This window comes from Oreochromis niloticus, linkage group LG4 (assembly GCF_001858045.2).
Source record: "Oreochromis niloticus isolate F11D_XX linkage group LG4, O_niloticus_UMD_NMBU, whole genome shotgun sequence".
Classification (NCBI taxonomy): domain Eukaryota; kingdom Metazoa; phylum Chordata; class Actinopteri; order Cichliformes; family Cichlidae; genus Oreochromis; species Oreochromis niloticus.
Window position 1 is genome coordinate 24,574,906 of NC_031969.2, and position 22,829 is coordinate 24,597,734.

General features: G+C 38.4%; 1 protein-coding gene across 1 annotated transcript; it reads left to right on the forward strand.

The window, feature by feature from the left end:
- Positions 1-337: 337 nt before the first annotated feature.
- On the forward strand, positions 338-22,129 carry shisa9b (shisa family member 9b). The gene is made up of 4 exons (XM_003442066.5): positions 338-1,201; positions 3,728-3,834; positions 16,253-16,384; positions 17,994-22,129. The coding sequence occupies exons 1-4, from the start codon at positions 693-695 to the stop codon at positions 18,371-18,373; spliced, it is 1,128 nt and encodes a 375-aa protein (XP_003442114.2). The 5' UTR covers positions 338-692; the 3' UTR covers positions 18,374-22,129.
- Positions 22,130-22,829: the final 700 nt, after the last annotated feature.

Sequence of the window (22,829 nt, forward strand, 5' to 3'; positions counted from 1 at the left end):
AGCTTCCCTGAAAACGTATTTACTTTATGATTTCTCATTATAACCATCAACCATTGCACTCCTGTGCAGACATCACTAAGTTGCTCAATAATAACACCGCTTGTTTCTACACATCAAAGCCCTGCCAACTAAACTTGAAAATGACTGCTTCGAATGACTGTTTTTTTGGTTGATGTGGATCACGAATTGTAGCCTACAGACAATTTTACGACACAACCCGATAATAATGGGCTGTCACGGCTTGTAATTAGCGCTATTGCACATCGCTCTCTCTTTCTCCCATTGGCTCTCTCCCTTCTCTCGCTCTCCCCCCCAATTCACATGCTCATAGGGTCCTTTGCGTTGTCTTTCTCCCACTCTCTCTGTCTCTCTGACGGGCTCTGTGGAGTGGAGCAGCCTCAGAGGTGCGTGACACCCTCCAGCACAGCCAGGGGCACAGCTTCGGTGATGCTCTCCAACTATTTACTACTATAAGCCACCCTTTGGGTGTCTGAACTGCTTTTTCCACAACAATCGTTTTGCTGTTGTTGTTAAAGGAAAGAAAAAAGTACAGAGTGGCATATTGTTTTTACGCATGGAGGTTGGAATCAGCCTTTTCCCGATTACGCATGGCTGTATCTCATCTCCTAGGAAGATGCTTCCGAGTTTGTGAGAGCGCGCCAGGGCGTCAAGCAGGGCGGAATAAGTGAGCAATGATGCGGGGCACTGAGCTGCTGCTCGGTTACTTTCTGGTGAAAGTTATGGTGTGCGATGCGGAGGGCGAGCCCGGTCAAACTATCGATGACTATATCATACCCGGATTTAACGACTCAATAGAGGCTGAGATTGGAGTCACGGAGACCCCACATGTGGAGGACAAGTGCCGTGGCTACTACGACGTGATGGGCCAGTGGGATCCGCCGTTCGTGTGCAGGACGGGCAGCTACCTGTACTGCTGCGGCACCTGTGGCTTCAGGTTCTGCTGCGCGTTTAAAAGCTCCCGACTGGACCAGACCACCTGTAAGAACTACGACACCCCACCGTGGATGATGACAGGGCGACCTCCGCCAAAAGTGGACGTGGCGCTCGAGTCCGCGAAGGATAAAACCAACCTCATTGTTTATGTCATATGCGGGGTCGTGGCCATTATGGCACTGATAGGGATCTTCACCAAGCTTGGTTTGGAAAAGACGCAGCGTCCACACAGAGAAAACATGTCAAGGTGAGCTACAAATGTAATAACTTTTGGTTCTGCTGGATTACAGTTTCTGCTCTTTTTTTTTATCTGTCTAAATATTTAAAAGCCCCCAAGTTAGACAAATTCCGTCAGTGTGGAAATAATGTTCGAACTTTATATCAAAAACGAGTCAAAGCAACAGGTTGTTTTATTTTTATATGGACATTTTAACTATGATTGTGTTTAAATACACGCTAAGTGAGTCTTATCAACCCGAGGTAGCGCACTGACTTTAGAAACATGTTCCTTGTTCTTAATTGCAGAAAAGTCTGTTAACGTTATAAAGCAGAATGATCTTAGCCGAATGTTAGATTTTTTGGTCTTTATCTAAAACGAGATTGAAGATGGTAAATACAAAAAAATGGATATAGTCTATATTGGGTTTGGAAAACTAGGTCTCTACCTATTTTCAGTACGTTACAACTGAAACCAAGCCGGTGACCTATAATGGGACTTATGCCTTGCATCATTATTTGCTTGCAGTATTTACAGCTTTTCAATCAAACATGAACACATGCAGGGCTGATGCTCTATATATACTCACAGTGATTTTGCATTAAAGGAAGAACGACATTCTGAGAGACTAAAGGAGCAGTCCAGGATATCACCATCAGCGAACGGCTTGTTTCTGTTTGCACTTATGTTTGTTGATGACTTTTCAACACAAATGTATCCCATTAAATATATGTTTGCAATTTTTTTAGAAGTACACTCTTGACTTACAGCTATAAATGTAATCTGTAAGCCTCAACTGAATCAATCTTTCTACCCAATTTGTAGAAATTTCCTTAAAGAGATCCCCCAGAGATTCATGTTGACAAGAATAGGAAAGAGGTGAGGTCATAGTGATCTTTACTAAATTCTGATTGAGAATGAGTCTAAGTGGATTTTGCTATAAGATTTAATACAATTCACTTTTTTTTTCATGCGTCATAGTTGCAAGAATGAGGCAGACCACCCTAAAAACATAGTGACTCCAGCTATGGGTACCACATAGAAATAGCTATTTAAAAAAATTAGGAAAAAACTTTACTGATTGACTGAGATGCAGTTTTAAATTCTGTCAACGCCTCAATTAGTCAAAATCCACGCATGTGTAGAGCTCGTAAAATATATCTCAATGTGATCTCAAGCATTTTTTTTAACAACAATGTAATCTTCACTTTATATCCCACTACAAGTGTGTCTGTGTATTTGTCTGCAAAGACCCTGTCCTCTGCCTGTATGTTTGACAGCTACAAAGGCAGCGCTAGTATTCTTTTCACTTTGTGAGTCTATGTGTGTATCCGTGGCTAAACATGCTCCTGGAGACTGCAGCAGGAACTACCACAAGAGTTGTGAGAAGCGTGAGATGTGTTTGAGAACAGAATTGCTGATGTGATAGCATCACGTCCAAAAATATCATCAAGGTTTAGAGGTTTGTAGTTAGAATCAAAATGCATATCAAGGTGGTGGTCTGACCTACAGGTACTGAGCAAAGGGTGGAAGTACTCGGGCCAAACGGCCACAGTCCCGTCTCCTTTCTGTTGTTGTATCACTTTTAAAGTTTTCTTTGCAAATTATGCATTTGCAAATCATCATATTAAGTATTGTTATCTGGCGTGTACGTATGTGGTTCAGCAAATAAGACTAAGTCTTTAGTCTTATTTTTTTGCTATGCTTAACAGTGTGCTGGGTGGAACTCGGGGAAAAAAAAACTAGGTGTATAAAGATTCTCCAAGCCAGCAGCCGTAGAGAGCGAGGTGCATATCGTTTTAATTTAATGGAGAGCAGCAGATATTTTCTGTTAAGACCTCCCTCACATCTGTCAGTGCAGCATGTGTTTATTTACAATAAAATGACAAAAATGGTTGTGTGATTTTCAAGAATGAAAAAAAAAATTCAAGATAGAGAGAGAAGATCAAATCCCATCTCCTTTCTCACCTCTGCACAGCAGGGCAGTCACGCTGTGAAATGAGTGCGAATGTTACAGAAATAGTTAGATGCAACCCTCTCCAATACACTGCTGGAAAGGTGTGTGTGTGTGTGAAGGTATTCGACCTTCTGACAAGTAGTTTTGACAACCTAACTCTGAGCCCTGATGACATCTGGTTTATGTCAAACTAGGTGTAAGACTTAAAACAGAAAAATTCTGCATGCGGGATGTAAGTGGAAGCTTTAAGGAGGCAAACATGATCTAAAGATTTGCTTTCAAGATATGTAGGATCCAGTGTTTTAACTCTTCAAGAACTAAAAGTTGGAATGACTTAACCTCGGTTATTTTTCAGTCTCTCTCTTGAGAGTAGTGTTGCAGATGTTTAGAAGAGCAACAATCACTGGCTGCAATATTTCTTAAAACTGCAGAAACAAAGCCTGCGACCTTAGTACTGTGAAGTGTCTGAAAAGTTGATGAAAACCATCTTTGCAACTTTAACCCCAAGTAGATTTAGCTATGGATTAGATCTTTACTTTTATTTTATTTTTGCACATATTTCATGTATGTGTTCATATTCACATTCTTCATCTTTTCAGAGCTCTTGCACATGTGATCCGCCATCCTGCTTCAGAACATACAGACGACGCTGGACTCAGTCAGCACTATGAGAACATACAAACCAGACTCACAGCTAACAGTTTCCGTAAGTAGCCACATACCCACATACATATCTACTTACATGCACATACATATCATAGGACCATAAATATGTGGACAGAGACAATGTTTTTCTTATTTTGGTTCTGCACATTACCACAGTGAATTTTAAAAGAAAAAACGCAGGTGCAGTTGAAGGGCATTCTTTCAGTTTTATTTAGTGTGTTGAACAAAAAGATGATATGAAATAAAAAATGTGAGGAACTAAAACATTTTGAACACAATCCCTTCATTTCAGGAGCTCAAAAGAAATCGGACAAATTAAATAACTGAAAATAAAATGTTCATTTCTAATACTTGGTTGAAGACCCTTTGCTGCCAATGACACCCTGAAGTCTTGAACTCATGGACATCACCAGAAGCTGAGTTTCCTCCTTTTTAAAGCCCTGCCAGGCGTTTACTGCAGCGGCTTTCAGTTCCTGTTTGTTTGTGGGCTTTCTGTCCAAAGTTTAGTCTTCAACAAGTGAAATGCATGCTCCATTGGGTTAAGATCAGATGACTGACTTGACCACTCAAGAATATTCCACTTCTTTGCTTTAAAAAACTCCCGGGTTGCTTTGGCTGTATGTTTTGGTTCTGTGTCCGTCTGTATTATGAAACGCCACCCAATCAATTTGACTGCATTTGGTTGGATTTGAGCAGACAGTGTGTCTCTGAGCACCTCAGAATTCATTGCTGCTTCTGTCCTGTGTCACATCATCAATAAACACTAGTGTCCCAGTGCCACTGGCAGCCATGCACGCCCAAGCCATCACAATGCCTCTGCCGTATTTTACTGTTCCACACCTTCTTCATACTTTTTTCTTGCCATCATTCTGGTAGAGGTTGATCTTGGTTTCTGAGAATGTTTTTCTAGAACCGTGCTGGCTTTTTAATTTTTTTTTTTTTTTTTAGGAAAGTCCAATCTGGGTTTTCTATTCTTGAGGTTTATAAGTGGCTTCTACCTTGCAGTGAACCCCCTGTATTTGCTTTCATGCAGTTTTCTCTTCATGGTAGACTTGGATATTGATATGCCTATTCTCTGGAGAATGTATTTCACTTGTTTGACTGTTGCAAAGGAGTTTCTCTTTACCATGGAAATGATTCTGCGATCATCCACCATTGTTGTCTTCCGTGGACGTCCAGGTCTTTTGCGTTTCTGAGTTCACCAGTTCTTTCTTAGATTTTGCCACTCCTAATATTGTAGCAATTTCTCAGATGGGTTATTTCTGTTTTTGCAGCTTAAGGATGGCTTGTTTCACTTGCATGGAGAGCTCCTTTGACTGCATGTTGTCAGTTCACAGCAAACTTTTCCAAATGCAAGCACCACACCTCAAATCAACTCCAGGCTTTCTATCTGCTCAATTGATAATGACATAACAAAGGAATTGCCCACATCTGCCTATGAAATAGCCTTTGAGTCAATTGTCCAAATACTTTTTGGTCCCTGTAAAAAGAGGGTGGCTCACGTTAAGGAGCTGAAACTCCTAAACCCTTCATCCAATTTCAAAGGAAAGCTAAGAGTCTACAAATTATGTACATGTCCATTATATAACTATAATTGAAATATGTTTCAGTAAACAGGTAAAAAAACTAAACTTGTGTGAGTGTCAGTATCTGAGTAGTCCGGATGGATGGATAATATCTATTAACTAATGTTGCCATCATAAGGTTTTAATTTTGGTAAATTCCCACTTTCAGTGAAGTGTTGTACCACAAAGCTCTGTACCACAAAATTATGTGCGGAACCGGAAGTATCGGAAGCAGGGGGGAAAAAAATCCCATATCCTCAAGCCTGGCGAACATATTAGTCATACCCTCATACTGACAACCTTGAGCTCTTCTGTTGCCAAAACATATTGTATGCCACGGCCATTATATTGCACCGTGATTCTTTCATTCGTCAGCACCAACGCCTACACACACCCACAAATGCACACAGACAGAAAGGAGTTCTTATTAATGCTAACCTGCTTACTGCCAACCTACTTACTGCCTCAACAGCTACAGCCAGTAAAGGTCTCTTTGCACCCCCACGCCCCAACGAGATGGATAATTATGGCAAATGCCATTGTAATAAAAAAGGTTTTACAGACACAGTCAAACAGCACTCATTTTTGAAAAGCTGCTACAGCCAGACATCTGACTTTTAAAAAGTAAATTCCAAACTCTTTGAGTTAACTTAGGATAAACACTGACATGATACTGATTAGGTCCAATATTATACAGTATATACTGGGAAGTATGAGTTAGAGGTAAAAGAAATAACATGATTTAAGCTGAGTTCTGATTCAAATAAAGAATGGAGCAAAGAAATGAGAATAAAGGATGATCTGCCATTTTATGGTAAATGGTTCTCTTAATTTTTTTTTTTAAATTTTAGGTGGAAATAAAAATCACCAGTTTGTTAATTTATCATTAATGAGGCCCAGACACTTGCACTTTCTCAGTAGAATTTATGGGCGCAGCAAGTGCACCCTTATTATTTTGCAAGGGTTTCTAATTAGTGAAAACATGCATTCTGTGATTAGAAAGAAAATCTTTTAGGTCTTAGCACATACTTGTCAACTTTAAGATGTTGAGACATAAATCCAAGATGATCACAGATGAGTGACGAATAGTAACAAATTTTCTCATCCATGTTTAGATGACAAACAGAGAGAGGGTCTGGAGGACTTTACAAGCACGAGTTAAATCTCTTTAAATCTCTGTAAAGCCTTAACTACGAAATAATTGCCAGACAATTCTCTTTTCTGAAACTAGAGTGCTTACTGAACCCTCTGAAAAAGTACAAAATATATAATATATTATGCTACATATGGCACTTTTGTGCAATATATTGCTTTACAATGTGTTTTGCAATTTATTTCATTTTTTGGAGAAAAAAAATCACATTGTTGATTGTAGACATCGCAAAAACTTACACAAAAACGAATTTATCAAACATAATACACTTGGCATTACAGGGTTAAAATATAGTATAATAGTAGCAATCAGGTGTATTAAAAGGCTGAAGAAATGTTATACAATCACACTTAATGATAGGCTGCTAATTATGGCTAACACAAGACCGCTGTGCGTAATGTGTCACCTACAAGTGTATTTTTATACATCAGTGCTTTCATACAATTTCAAGGCAAAAGAAGGGGATTTTTTGCAACTGAGGCGAGATGTCTGCACTCACAGGACAAATAACTATTCTAGTTTATCTCCTGAAAAGAGTAATTTTGACTTAATTAAATTACTTAATTACTTTTCACAGGATATACATTCTATGGTAAAGGATCACATTGACTGAAGCAGAAGCCACAAACATGAAGATTACTTTTATGATAAAACTGTAGAAAGGGGAGAGAGAGAGATAGAATATGCAAAAAAACCCAAAACAAAACAAAGAAACAAAAAAAGCCCTACATTGAATATGATTTGTGTTTGCTCAGTTAATCTCTACTTTTTAACTATTTTGAGGAGAAGACGGTTGTAGCTTTTATTTTGTGACCTTGCACATGCCATTTCAGAGCACAGCAGCCTAGAAATGTATGACAGGGACTCTGTGTAATTGAGTTGGCAACAGAAGAGTCATGATTGTTTTCTTGACAGCAAACCCTGGAAGGTTACATGAGGTGAGGTGGTATTTTTTGACACATGTACCCATCCTGTACAGCTGTGGTTCCTAGTGGCATGCCCAAGCCACTGTATTTTACAGATAGTGGTGTAAAGCTCCGTAGGATACCCGTCTTTATCTGCTGCCTGTCAAAGATAATAGAAATCTGTTAAACTGGGCTATGAGCTCTTATTCTCCTTAAGACACCAGTAACATCGTCTTTATGACAAGGACTTCTTTGGCTACCGGGACTATCATATCTTTGTCCTGCTGGACATCCGAGTACATGGGGGTAATTGTGAAGAGTGGCCTCTTTTTACTCCAGGCAGTCAGCCAGTGAGAACAAAGTCTCCACTCAGTGCCAACACTCCACTGGTGCATGACAGCCCATTTCCTCATTTCCAGATAGAAATGTATTTCAGCAGCATTACTTCTGACAGCAGCTGAGAAACAGCTACCAAATGTAGAGTGTACCTATAGTTATATTTCCGCCTGCCACATACTGTACTCTGAAAATCGCAGCGAAGGCTCAAAGGAGATGATTACTATGTGACTACATAGTGACCTGAACAATTATTTGGATGCGGAGAGAAAGTTCAGTTGGGGATTCTGACTTATAGATGACTGGCCAATGTTTTTACCATTTTAGCCACTCTGAGGACTGGTGCCATTAGTTAACAGTTCTATGATTAATATGAGCTTAAAGTGCAGACTCTAACGTACACGTGATGGGGTCAACCATAATATTGTAATAAATGTTGAGGAATTATTTCTTTATTTGTAAAAAATTATCATGAATCCTTTGCAGCCAGTGATTGCATGAAATCTGGAACCAATGGACGTTGCCAAATGATTGGTTTTGAGGTGTTGTTTTTAAGGATTTTACTTTGGATTTCTCTGCAGACCATTAACAAATATTAAATGTCCTGGCCTTGAATCTTTCAGGTTGCTTCTGCAGTATATGTTGGGTTCTTCATTCGTACTGTGACACACATTCCAGTCAACTTTACTGCATCCGGCAAAAATAATAGCTTTTCAGAGCATTTCCGAATTCATGGGGCGCCTGTCTTCCATCACATCAGTAAACACCTGTGACTCACTGACATAGGAAACTATACATAGCCATGCATCATGCAGTCCGTTTTCCATATTTTTGCCTTAGTTCCTATACAGATCGAGCTTTGCTGCGTTTGTCCAAAGAACGCTGCTTCAGAGTTTTTCATACCTTTATACACGTTTTATTAACTAAGTCTAATCTGGGCTTTCTTGAGAATTATGAATTGTTCTTGCAACTTTGGGTGAGCCTCTGTATTGGCACTCATAAAGTTATCTCTTTATAGTAGATTCAAATAATGAGTCATTTTTGGTGTCTTTTCTTTACTATGGAAAAGATTCTGTGATCATCCATACTTACTTACCAGTCTATGTGTGAATCTCTGGTTTATGTTGCTGAGCTCAGTGCTTTTATTTTTTTTAAATAAATAATTATTAGATTAAAAATAACTGTAGAAGATTTAATAAGAAATATAAGCATGGAAGCATTGAAAAACACAAGCAGTTATAGTTTACAGTAAGCAAACTTTTCTTTGTAAAAAGTTTGTTTTACAACTTTTATTGTAAAAGAAATCTCTTTAAGATACAAAAGCCATTCCTAAATTAGGTTAATGTTAGAAGACACTTCAGATGTAAAACATCACCAGTTTTCACAGGTACACTGGTGGATAGGATGTCCCAAGTATACTGGAGAACTTATCAATCTCTGTGTGTATCCAGGCTGTCTTAATTGCTTTTGTCTTTTGATGTAATCCCAGACTGATTCCATGATGTTGAGCTCAGGCGTTGTGTGGGCCATACCATCTGCTGCAGCACTCCTTGTTCTTGTCGTCACTGAATATAGAGCTTCATGATTTTGGCTGTGGGTTTGTGGTTGGTGCTGTGTTGATGCAAAATGCAGTTGGGACCAATAAAATGTTTCCCTGATTACATAATATGATACCTAAAGTTCCTCAACCTTTTGCACAGCACTATATGTACTTAAATGTTAAGAAAACTAACAAAAGTTAACTAACTTTTAACTTCACCGTGTTTTCAATATCTGATTTTCAAGTTTGTATGAAGTTTTTTTTAATGCCTTTATTTTTTAAAAATAAAACAATAAAGCTTTGTACACGGAGTAATCCTTACCTAACAATTATCAGACTAAACCATACTCGTTGGCCAATTTATTCGATCAGTCTTCTTAGTACAGTATTGGACCCCTTTTTGCCTTTAGAGCTGCTTTATTCTTTTTGGCACATACTCAACAAGGTGCTGGAAACATTCCTCAGTGATTCTGGTCCATATTAACATGACAGCATCCCACAGTTGGTGCAGATTTGTTAGCTGCATAATTATGATGCAAATCTCTCACCATATCCCAAAGGTGCTCTTTTAAAGATCTGGTGACTGTGGAGGCTATTTGAGTACAGTAAACTCATTGTCATGCTCAATAAACCAGTTTGGGGTGATCTGAGGTTTGCAATATGAAGTATTATCCTGCTGGAACATGGGCACACTGTGGTCATAAAGGGATTGGGACGGCCAGCAGCAATACTGAAATAGGCTGTGGCATTTACATGTTGTTCCATTGGTACTAAGGGGCCAAAAGTACACCAAGAAAATATGTCCTATACCATTACTCCACCAGCAGCAGACTGAACTATTGATATGAGGCATGGTGAATCAATGTTTGAGTGGTAGTTACACCAATCCTTCTATTCAAATCTCACAAAAGCAATCAAGATTCATCAGACCAGGCAACATTTTTCCCATCTTCTGTTGTTCAGTTTTGATGATCCTGTGTGAATTGTAGCCTCGGTTTCCTGTTCTTAGCTGACCAGAGTGGCTTCCAGTGTGGTTCTCTGCTGCTCCACTTCAATGTTCAAGATTCGTGTTGTGTGGTCAGAAATGCTCTTCTGCATACCTTGGTTGTAATGATTGGTATATGAGTTGCTGTTACCTTTCTGATGCTGAGTTTGTAGGTCAGGTTGACTTGCCTAAATGAAAATTGCTGCTCAAATTTGATCAAGTAATTTAAACAAATGTTTAAAAATACATAAACTAAAATAAATATATAAATGTGTTTTGTAATTCAAATTTTAATAAATCTGGTAGAAACGTCAAGATATTCAATCAGAAAGAAATTAATATTTTCATTACCAACTTGAAAGTAGGGTGCCTGTAAATAAGAGCAACACTTCTCCTTGTACCATTTATTCCGGGGCATACAGCTCCCAAAATACTCTCTTAAATCTTTTATGAGTTCCAGGGAGGTGTCTGTGTCTGGAGTGTTAACTCACTTATTTCCCGCATCAACCATTGAGTCTTTAACCTTACAACTCTTCAGAAGTGGCCTACTTTCCGCCAGCAGCTGACACAGAAGCTGTGACTAGGACAACAGCGCAAGCTCAAATGGCACTCAATCAGAGTAAAATATGCAATAAAGAGGAAAATAAACAACAGTACACATCAGTACATCAGTTTAATGATGCTGAGTTTGGAATCCTGAAGATGACATCAGATGCTAAAAATCAGCTCCCAGTTTGGATTTTAGTGTCCATTTTTCAAGAGGAAATTTGATATACTCGAGACCTCCAGACACGGAAAAGATCAAATGTTTATGACAAATATTGAAATGACAGTTTTACCAAAGCATTCAGAGTATGGGAATTAAAATATTTACTCTCAGTGGTCTCTGCCTTTAAGCAGATACCTAGACTGTGACCTTGGCTGGAGTATCAGATAAACAGAAGTCAGGTGAAACAGCTCGAATGGTATCACTTACAAACTTGCCTGAGACTGTGGCCCAACAAATGAGAGCATGGACAGTTTTCCATGGATAACAGCTTATCTAAAAGGAAATTGCACTCCATAGAACTATATTTAATTCAGGAATGTCACTTAACATGTATGTCAAAAAGTAAGCAGATTGCTTTTATCAAAAGTAAAGTAACTTCTGTGTATGAAAACAAAAGTTTTAATCTATGAGCTTTAACAAGATCAGGCTGAATGAGAGCCTCTGTGGCTGGCCCACTTACAACAACTGTATGAAACTGAAACAGGTCAATAAGCTCAGAAAAAAAGTATGACAGCAATTTAAACCAGACAGATTTAATGTAGGGATTTGATTAAATGTATTAACGTTTTGACTATTTTTACCAGCAGTGACTATGTGGCTGGACTTTCTTTCACTGTGTATGCATATAAATCTGTCTCTGGTTTTCTCTTCATGACAAACCAGGTCTTGGTGACATTAAAGGTAGCAGGAAGCATGACACAATCAGTTTAAACTGTTTATACTCCATCGATCTATAGAGACCGACAGAATGTTTATTTGCATATATGGACAACTATGTATTATGAAGCATGTACATGAAGCATATGGACAGACAAAACAAGACACAAACTACAGGATGGCCATTATACTGTAGTTTTACTTTAACATCAGTGTCTCATGATGTAATAATACCTGCTAAGGTAATGTCTGAAAAAAATAAATAAATAAAAATAAAACTTTGGGGGAAAAATTATTCAGGTTATTAAAAAAACTTGAAACGGGACCATCTGGTGTTTTCAGTTTTCAAGGAAGAGGAGACAAATATAAATAAATAAATAAATGCATACATACATAAATAATCTGCCTCATATATTTAGCATTTTAAGGTGCAAAAAAACAGTCATGTCAGCTTGAAACAGGAACCCATCCATTCCTGCATCCATCTATCCATCCACCAGCTCCAGCCTCCCCAGGACCCTGAATTTGATAAGCAGAATTAATAAAGGAACATCCCGTAAAAATAAAATAGGCTAGTTGTTAAGCTGGCCCAAGATAGTGAACAACTGAAACAGGACCAGGTTTCTGTCTTGTAGAACCTTTTCTTCCTCCCTTTATTTTACAGATGGTCAATATGGTTGGACAATGGTGTTTGAGTCCTCGTCGCACTGTGCCGTGCTCTTTTGTGATGTGTTTGAGAGCCTGTCATTTGAGTCATCACACAGAACAGTGCTTTCTTTTTTTTTTCCTAAGAGAAGACAAGTTTAAGGACATCTACAATGTTGGCTGCTGACTGACAGCTTCACAGTCCTCTCTCCTACCTACATCCTCACCCATTGCCATTTTCACTTCTTCAGGACCAGTCCATGATTGATCATTTTCCATTGTATATTTCTACTAACGGGCAGTGTTACTGCACCAGCAGTGTGTTTGGAGTCATTTTCATGGTGAAAGTGAAGCAACTGCAATCAGATCCTTTCCAGATGGTAATATATGATGGATCAAAATCTGATGATACTTTTCTGCGTTCATTATTCCAACATGTCCCCAACAGCTAAACCTTGACAGAGCCTCCACCATGGCTGCAGACGCTCACTGTTATACCTGTCTCCTGACTTGTTTTGTACACTTTGCAAAAAGCAAAGTCATGTCAGCTTGGGACAGGAACCCATCTATCCATCCATAGGCTCTAGCCCGCCTATGACCCCGAATTTGAGAAGATTGGTACATTTGGATTCATCACTCTATTAGACTTGTCACCACTGATGTTTTGACCTCCACTTGTTCAGTTTCCTTAAAAATATTAAGGACATCCTGCTTAAGAAATTACTTGCTTCTTCCTTGCAACAGGCTGCTGGTAACAAAGTGCCAAACGATTGAAAGAAAGACCATTTAAAATTCTTTACTAAGTTATCTGCTATGGACACAATACCATGTCATCTCTTGACTTAGGAGTCTTTCTTATGCCTGAATGATTCATAAGTCAGTGTTAAGTGGCTTCACAAACAGTAAAAATTGTGATTTGAAAATGAGTAGGTACAAGGACTGGACTGTCAACTCACATCTCTACTGAAGCCTCCTGCTCTGACCATGACCCTAAACCTCTAATTCATAGGTTGAGAAGGTTGAGGGTCACATATTGATTTGTATTGATTTGTTTCCACTGACTTTATTGGACTCTTATGTCATGCTGTCATCCTGATGCTCATTTTGTTGAAAAATTTGACCACACTGACAAAGACAAAAACTGAAATACGACTGTTTCCTGTTTCAGTTAGCTTTGCAAGTACAAAATATTGTTTTTTTTAGATATTTTTAGTTAACTAAAAGGCTTTTTTTTTACAACTAGTTTTAATTTTTTTAGTTTTGTTTTAGTGAACTACTGTAAAATGTCCTTGATCACAGATGATCTTTAGTTTTTATTGAACTGAATTAATTAAGTCCCAGGAAAGGAAAGCTTGGTATAAAGATATTTTTATAATACAACGACCACTGTGGCACCACTAATCTTTTGCTATTTAAAATCCCCAAATCTGTTCGTACTAATTATACCCTCCCCTTGTCTATGGTGAAGTATCTGTTGCAGCTGTCCTCTGCATCATTTCATGAGACAGCATTGATAATTTGAGACTTTCTGAATTAATTAGCACAGTAATAAAGTTTCTTGCTGACCAGTGGGGAATAGGAGCCTAATTAACCCATTTCCTGTATTAATGATCTGTTTTTATGAGATGTATTCTAGACCAATGGGGCTAAAGGAATCATCGCATTTTAAACTTTGTAAACTTAAATAAATAAAATAAATAAACATTTAATTAAAACTGTTCACAACATGTACGACCATAAACATGTTGATATCTCTACTCAGATTCAACACAGCACACAGCGCAGTCCTCAAACAGCCAGCTGTGAATTGGTACGTTCTCCAATCTAAAGTAGGAGTAGACACTCTGAACATCTGTTTGCTCTGTCATGCCAGTAGGCAGGGGGCCAGTCTATTTGCTGTGCACCCCTTAATTTACCAGATGTCTACTATACGATTAGGATGGTCTTACAAAGAGCAGTTCAGCTCTACAGCTGGCTCACCAAGAAAAGGCTACTTAAAGGAAAGTGACACTAGCAAGTCAAAGAAAACACTTCATGTTTTAGCCTATACGTTCACATCTGGACATCAAGTTGATTTGTTTTTTGGAAGTTTGACATCACTGAACATTACTAGCTGACTGAGCCACGACTAAATAAGTGAATAAAATACAAAAATTTCATTCATCAAACCTGAAGCATAAACTTCGTGGACAGACTATACCACACAGTAAACCATAAAGCTCAAAAAAGCACTGCAGAAACATGATCAAGTACCTGTTAAAGTAGTCATGCCCCTAACTCTAGTATCAAAATCACCCCCTCTAGTGTTGTTATGACGGAAGAAGCTATCCATGGAGATGTGTCTGTGAAGGTTCTCAGTCATCCAGGTCATTGTAGTCTAAGGGGCTTGGAAAGAAAAGCATCTGGACTTCTTTAAGTTTCCTTGAAGACCTTTGACCTCTCATCTTAGAAGCGTCTTCAGTTCTAAGAGCAACTGGTGGAGAGTCCCACATTTTAAGCCCTATGGGAGTGTCCCCTATTGATTCTCTACCTAATCACACGAGCTGTGACGCGAAAACGGGTGTGGGTCACAATCAGCCAAGTGCTCGGGTGAACCCATTGTGAAACCTAGCCCCAGCCTATCATGTAATTTACTGAGGTCAAATGGCCCAGGATGTGAGTGGGCGTTAAGGCGTCTGGGAAGGGATCTCATAACTGGATTATAGATGGCCGACAGTTGGTGTTGTAAGCCACCACCTCTGTTCAAAGATGGTCGTTCACAGTGGACCTAGATGGCTTATTTCACTCCACTTTTGGGACTCTCCACCAGTTTCTCTTAGAACTGAAGAAGCTTCTCGGATGAGAGGTGAAACGTCTTCAAGGAAACTTAAAGAATACCAGACACTTTTCTTTCCAGGCTCCTTCGACTATCCATAGAGACAAAAAAAAACACATTTGGATCGAGCTATCTGTCTGTGAGGACTAATTTGCTATTGACTTAATAGCATGGCCACTAGAGGAATTGCAGTTTCTAGTACTAGTACACTTGAATTAAACATACTCTAAAAAAATAACATTTGTCATTTCTGTTTCATATTTATGTCAAATGTTGCTAATATGCTAATGCATATAGCAAAATAAAATTACTTATTATCAGTGATAAGATCAAACCTGCTACAGTAATGGCCAACAACTTCGCTCACTGCTGGTACACACTTCAATATCTCCTTTCTCGATTATTATAACTCACATTTCACTAGCCTGTCTTCAGTTAGCACAGAACACAAAAGCTAAGCTGCTAATAGAAACTTAAAAACCTGCACATCACTCCTTTTTTTGTTCCCCGCCACTTATTCTAAATTTCATTAGACGCCAATATTGAAATTTTATTATTTACATGTAAAGTACATCCATGGCAAGGCATCTTATTTTTCCAGCAGTTGGTCCTCTGTAAACACCTGATCAGGGTCTTTTGACTGTTTCACACACACTTGTTTTAAATCCAAAGTCGACCATGCTTTTGAGGTTGTAGTCCTCAACTTTTGATCAGCCCCCCCTAGCTAATCAGCTCACCTGAATCAGTAGTTTGTTTCAAACGACTGCAGTGCGCTCACATAGATAGGCTTGTATTTCCTTAATCTGTTATTATTGCATTAATTTTTGGCCTATAACTCAGAGCAAATGCATGTATGGAAGAATGAAGAAATGGAAGGCTGCATGATCAACTGTATGCTTGTAGAAATGTACATTTTTTAATGTCTATTTCATCCATGAAACTGTGTGTTTTGAAAACTGCTACACTAATAAAGCTATTGTTTTATTATGACTCATTTTAAATTTGTTGACATCTTGCTTACAAATGCACTTAAAGAGGAAACTGTAATTCAGTTTCTGCATTAATAACTATTGATTACCCTTCTTTAGAGAGCAACCAGATGAACAATGCAGCTCAAGTACCAACTCTGGTAAGTCAGCCATATCCAGGTGTGGGACCGATAATCAGCCCATATGAGGACCCAAAGGATCTCAACAAGTACACCACACTCAAGGCTGTGGGTAAGAGGTTGTTTATCACAAACCCCCAAAAAATATGGTAAAAAAGCACTTGAAACTTTGATTTTATAAGGTAGGATCTTACATCAGATATAAAGGACATTTGCATAATTAATGAGGATTTCCCTGGATCTATAATGAGTGTCAGGGCTAACTGAGTGAGCTGAAACAATCTGTCATATGAGTAACCATGAGTTCAGAAGTTAATGAGGCAAAAATTTTGGATGAAAATCTTCATTAAATATTCTTTGGCATTTCAATAAAATTGGTGTTAAAAATTGCTTATATCAACAGACAGAAGAGAGTAAGATGTCATCTCTCTCTTTTTAGTTTAACATCAACAAATTACCTAATACATCTAGCTTTTCTTATTTGATTATTATCTACATGCCAAAGATATTACTTACATAATATGGCAGTAAAACTTTACAAGTTCTATTTTGTTATTATAAAGGAGAATAGTTGGTTTGAATCTCTATCAAATCTCTTGCTGTCAGAAATCCTTGTGATTTAATCCACAGTCCATCAATGCCAACAGCGAGGGAAACTGAAAGATTATTTATAGAAGCAAGTTTGTTGTTCTTCTCATGGGCTAATTTTGGAAAGTCTACAGCCAGTTCCTGGACAAGCAGCACTTTAAACAAGAAATAATGGAAGCTGTCAAAATAGTACTACTTAGAAACGCGGCTAAAAATATCTTTTTAAATATCTTTTGACATGCTTTTAATGTCAGTGTAAAGAAAATAAAATGACTTCTCAGTTCCACTTCAAGGAACAATATTGTAGTGGTATGTATTTAGCAAGTATACTTTATTGTTTGATTGATGTGTTCATATATTCTCAAGAGCAATAAACTCCAACTTCAAAACCTGAGTTTTGAAATGTATTGTTCCCACTGTATTATTAAAACCTTACCAGTAATCTGAATGAACTATAGCTAACCAACTACTTCTCACATTGATTGCTGCAGGAAAAATAATTCTACAGTATCTTCCAAACAAATAGTCCTAATTTGACCCGATCGCATCCAAGTCTCTAGTGATGGTATTTGTAGATCTGTACATAATGCTATTAACACAGAAGTGCAATGCTTTTTTTAGATTCCACTGAAATCAATTGGCTCTGTTTGACGGACCTGATCATGGGAGAGATGACAGCTATCAGCATGCGTGAATCAAGGTCCAATCACTGCTCGCTGTCTTTGTGATGGCACAAGCAGCTGATGCTTCTTCGCTGCTAATCCACTGAAGTGCCGTCAAACTAACTTATCATTAGGGAGCAAATCTTAGCAAATGAGAGCAGGAACAGGAGACAATCAAGAGCAATCAAAACAAAAATGAATGAGGGGATAGTGATGTGATGCATCTTGTGTGCACACAAGAGGCTCTGTGGTCTGAATATATGAGCTATACCAACAATGATTTGGTTTTCACTGGTGCAAGGAAAATGCTTTTGTGTGTGCGTGCCAATTACAGCATCACTTTTACCAAATCAAAGATTTTTTTCTGTATATATTTCTTGTTTTAGTAAAGAATGTCTAATATATGATGATGACACAAACGCACACACTTTTTGCTACAATAAATCTCTTGTTTATTTTTGTGTTTATTAGCGGAGAAAGCCAATGACAGCTTTCACAACAACCGTCGACAAGTGATTGAGATGACAGCCAAAGGTAGCCTTCCAATGGAAGGTGTGGATATGGAGCCGGAGCCGAGCAATCCTTACAGCCCACCCAGACAGCTGTCAAAGCAGAATGGACACAAGTATAAAAGCTCCAAGAGCCACAGCTCCCAGTCACTGTACTACAGCTCCAGCAGTGCTCCCAGTCCAGGCATGCTAAGATCCTGGGAAAGCAAGGACACACTGGGACTCCGACAGAGCTACGGCCCAAAGAAACTCTGCATCACAGAAAAGGAGCTGGACACCATTCGCTACATGCCTCCACAACCATACTATGTCACTAACAGCAAGACAGAAGTGACAGTATGAACGACTGCCTAATCGTCAGGCTTATAATGAGTCTGCAGACTCCAGATGAAGTTACAGGAAAGCAGTGTGGACTGTAGTATGTGGCTCTGTCTTTGTAACGGACAACATTTATGACACTGTCAGGAGGTGAAGTGTACTTTAACAGGACTCTGTATCTAACACCGTGCCTCAGATGGGCACTGTAATGAATATTTTGTGTTTAATATTCATATAATCAAACTGCTAAAGTTACATAACTTATAGTACAGTGATGAGATGTGACACATTAAGTACTATCGCCAGTATCTACTGAAAGGACCTTAAAATAAAAGCGTATTATGTAACTTCTATTAAGAAAAAAACAAAAAAAAGAGGTTTATGTTTATCTAATCAGAGTGGAATAGCCTGTGGTTGGTGGGATCTTCATGAAATGCTTCACTAGATAATAAATAGTGTTTAAAAATGTTGGGAACTGTTCATGTGTAAAGAGTACGGATTAATATCCAGTAGCAGTTGGACCAATTGCAGGGACCAGGATTTGTATTTTCAATCTATACTAATCTGTACCATACTCTGAATATGAGATAATCTAAAACCTCACATGAGACTAAATATCTCTAAAGTCCAACTTAAGGACGTATTCACACAGGCACAGAAACCCTGGCAGCTGGAGGTTGCCAGAGAAAACTGTGTATTCCCCAACCAGCTGTTGACCAGTGAAATTGGTCACAAAAAAGGATGCTGCTCTGGAAACCTCTCTGCGAATGCTTTGACCTCTAGCCGATTGTTGCAGTTGCCTGTATTTTGCATGAAATACATCGACTTGTCTGGAAACAGTTACTATACTTTGAGCTGTAGTGAAATTTGAAAATGTCTGAAACTGGAAACGGACGATAATCACCTTCAAAGCTGTATCTTATTGCTGCAAAAAAAGGTGCTTCAAGAGGCACAACTTTTACTTTAAATGCGAAGGGTCTCCATTTTGCATTGCTTTTTTCACAGTTTCACAGACAAGCCGCCATCTTCCGTGCAAACTACAGGTTTTTAGTGCCAAATCAAAAACCTCTTTGTGGCAAACTCTACACTCGCAACAGCTAGGGACCTCTAGCAGCTTCATTTCCTCATCGCAAAATACAGACTTTTCCCTAGTAGCCAGGTGATCACTGTCTGATCTCAAGGCTTACTTGAAAGAGGCTTTAGCAATTAATTTTATAGTGACTGCCAGCAACCGCTCACCAACCAGCTGGAGAACTTTTTTCCTAGCAAACGGTGGGAGCCCTTTGGGACTGGGGCAAGATAATAGCTGTACTTATTTAAAAGGAAAAACAATCAGAAACAAGAGCACTCAGAGAGTGTAACTCCAGCTTGATCTGATTTTCACCAAAATTAAATTAGCTTGAGCTATTATTGGTATCTGCTATCAAACACCATTTGAACATGATATCTTGAAAATTGTGGATGCCAGACTGCCAAACATACCTTACATACTCCATCCCTTCAGGCGGAGAATCGATCTGTTTCCAAAATGCCGTCCATTTTCAAAAGCTGTGTTTGTTAATAAAGCATAGAAGAATCAGTTTGTAAAAGTGTTGATGTTTACTTAAATGACTTAAGACTCATTTAAATTTGACGTAGTTTCCCTTTTTAAAGTTGTGGTTGTCTTATTTTGAAAGAAAACCATGTCAATACTAACGTACAACTTGGAGAAACATTCAGTAGCTGTGGCGTAATCAATCCAGTGTAGTCATGGTGTAATAGACCCTCTCGTCAGTATCAGTATGTGTGATTATCCTAGAAAATCTTGTACGTGAAAACCCAGCATTAGAGCGGAAACTGGTTTTATTCTTAGTAACGTATTATGCTCCCAACAAAAGTAATTTAAATGTTTGCATTATAGTTGAACCTTTTGGGTTTTTTAACATGTTATTTTTGTGACTTAATTCCCAATTTTGACATTTAAAGAATGTACGTGGTATGGATAGTCTAAATACAAGTGATATCAGTTGACTGTTAGAGGCCAACAATAAATCAGAATGAATGTAAAATTCTTGTGAAGCAATGTAAGTGGGTGTTCAAAGGTGTTTTTGAAATACAATGAAATATTCCAAGTCAGGTCTGAATCAATAGGAACATTTCTGCCATATACTGGAGTTTTTTTCTTTACCATACATGGCAAAAGGTTTTTAATAAACAGGGTTTTCAGGTGCCGTTGATCATTTGTTACACTGATTTCACAGCCAAGCAATACAAAAGGACATTCACGCCTGCCTCCATGCAAGTCTTACTCATGCATTTGACTATTTGAGGTAGCTGAGGACAGGGATGTTCTCAGAGCTGCCACACAAGTGGGAAGTGGGAACTGCTAGTGTAAAGATATATTTATGTCTTCTCGAGTCCACATCTTACAAAACAAAAAATATAACAAGGCCAGAAATTATGCATATTGTTGTGTTTTGGTAGTTGTTCGTATTGTCACACACTTCCAATCAAACTTTATGCACTATTTTCCAATACGCATATCTAGTGGGCTGAACTAGCTTATTATGTCACCTAATTAATCAACTGTGTCAGCAATCACCTGATCTGATAATCACAGTATTCAAAGGTCAGTTGAGATTTTTAATCAATACTGCGTAGTCACGATCTTTGACTATTCTTGTTTTGTGAATGTTTTATTACCTCGTTAATACTGTTTAAATCACTTACTGTATATTTAACTACAGCACACCACATTTAACCATGAAGCTCTACTGTTATACTGCCAGTTAAAGCATAATGTGACCAATACACATCTGGACTGCAACATCAGTAAAGATTAAAAGAACGCTCCTATGAACAGTGTTGTTCACAACGATAACTGCAATTTGTTTGATCGCTGTTTTTTCATTATCATAAGATGCATTTGAGTACCTATTTTACCTAAGCAATGTCATGTGTTATTTTCAATACAGGATTACTTTGTTTTTAAAAAATGAACTTTTTCTTTAAGTGGTTATCATGTACTGGGAAGTTTCTGAGCAACTCACTGAATGTTTTCCATATGTTATTTTTGTGTTGTGAACTGCAGTTCCCATATTGTTGGTGCCCTGCAAAACCTTGAATCCTTAAAACGGCAGTAATGTTTCACTGTGGTTCAAGGTTCATGACAGTGTCCTTGTATCTGCAACTGCTCTAATGTTCATACAAGATTTCTACAAGACAGCACAGGCACACATGTACAATGATCACCTGTAGTTAGGCCTAAGTCACACACGCCTGGAGACCAGTCAGTGACCACCTGACAACCAGCTGTTACTGAAGGAAAATTTTTATTCCCCGACCATTTGGTGAGTGGTTGTTGGATGTTTCTGACAGTCACTAGGTGAAATTGGTTACAAAATACTGCCTAGTCTGTAAATATTTGCCAACTACTCAACAAACTGTATGAAACTTGAAAAAGTGCAAAGCAAATTGGAAACTGAGGACTTTGCCTTCAAAGTAAAAGCTGTACCTGTTTTAACCAATAGTCACAACTTTTACTTTGAAAGTGAACAATTGGAAGGCATTTGTAGATAAGTTGACATCTTCCTCCCACACTATGAGTGACCGTGGCAAACTGCTAACAACCAAAAGCGACTGTCAACGACCTCCAGTGAGCAGTATCTTTCTTATCAATGGAAGGTTGCCAGAGGATCACTGACTGGACTCTAGGCCTGTTTGACTGGGGCTTTAATAGACTTCACTAACATTCCAGGAACAAATGTAATACAATTTACACATTAAACATTTTATAACTTGTTTTCTCACTGACTTTTTCTTTTGCAATAGGTAGACAGACACCTGACATATGGTAGGGCCTATTGTGGCAGCACTAAAAGTGACGACCACATAATCACAGAAACATTTCTAGAGCGCTCAGTTGACAGTAGCAGTTTTGGTGCTTTAAAAAGACACACACACATTGACACACATTGTGTCTTTTTGTTCCTAATTTATACTTACAGATGGTTGTGTTGTCCCCTCACTACACACACACACACACACACACGCACCCCTCTCAAACACCACCCCAGATGGTATCATAACACAGAAGAACCTTTGAGCTATGTCAAAAGACCACTTTGATATCACACATTGGAGCTTTTGGGACCTTCTGTTAAAAGTGCGCTCCAGCTGTACAGAAGTGAAGTGTGATTATAGTGTCAACATTAAAGTAATGTTTTAATAACTCTGCCTTGTGCTTACACATTCTTAAAACCTAGATGATTTGCTGCTTTTGCGCCCAGTGAAACTGTATCTCTCAATTCATTAAGACATAATGCTTACATTGGAGGCCAAGTTTCGATAATTGATATGAATGCAATAGTTTGCAGAAATTGTTAAATTTCCCTCTGAATATTAAATATAGAGTCAGTAAAGCATTTGCTGTTTAAATTGATCAGTGGAAAGCACTCACACACACACACACACACACACACACACACACACACACACACAC

What these genes read in the sequence shown, in the direction of transcription:
- shisa9b (XM_003442066.5), top strand. Translation starts at nt 693, where the DNA reads ATGATGCGGGGCACTGAGCTGCTGCTCGGTTACTTTCTGGTGAAAGTT. An exon ending in CACAGAGAAAACATGTCAAG is followed by an intron (nt 1,202 to 3,727) that starts GTGAGCTACAAA and finishes TCATCTTTTCAG; the next exon opens with AGCTCTTGCACATGTGATCC. An exon ending in CACCACACTCAAGGCTGTGG is followed by an intron (nt 16,385 to 17,993) that starts GTAAGAGGTTGT and finishes TGTGTTTATTAG; the next exon opens with CGGAGAAAGCCAATGACAGC.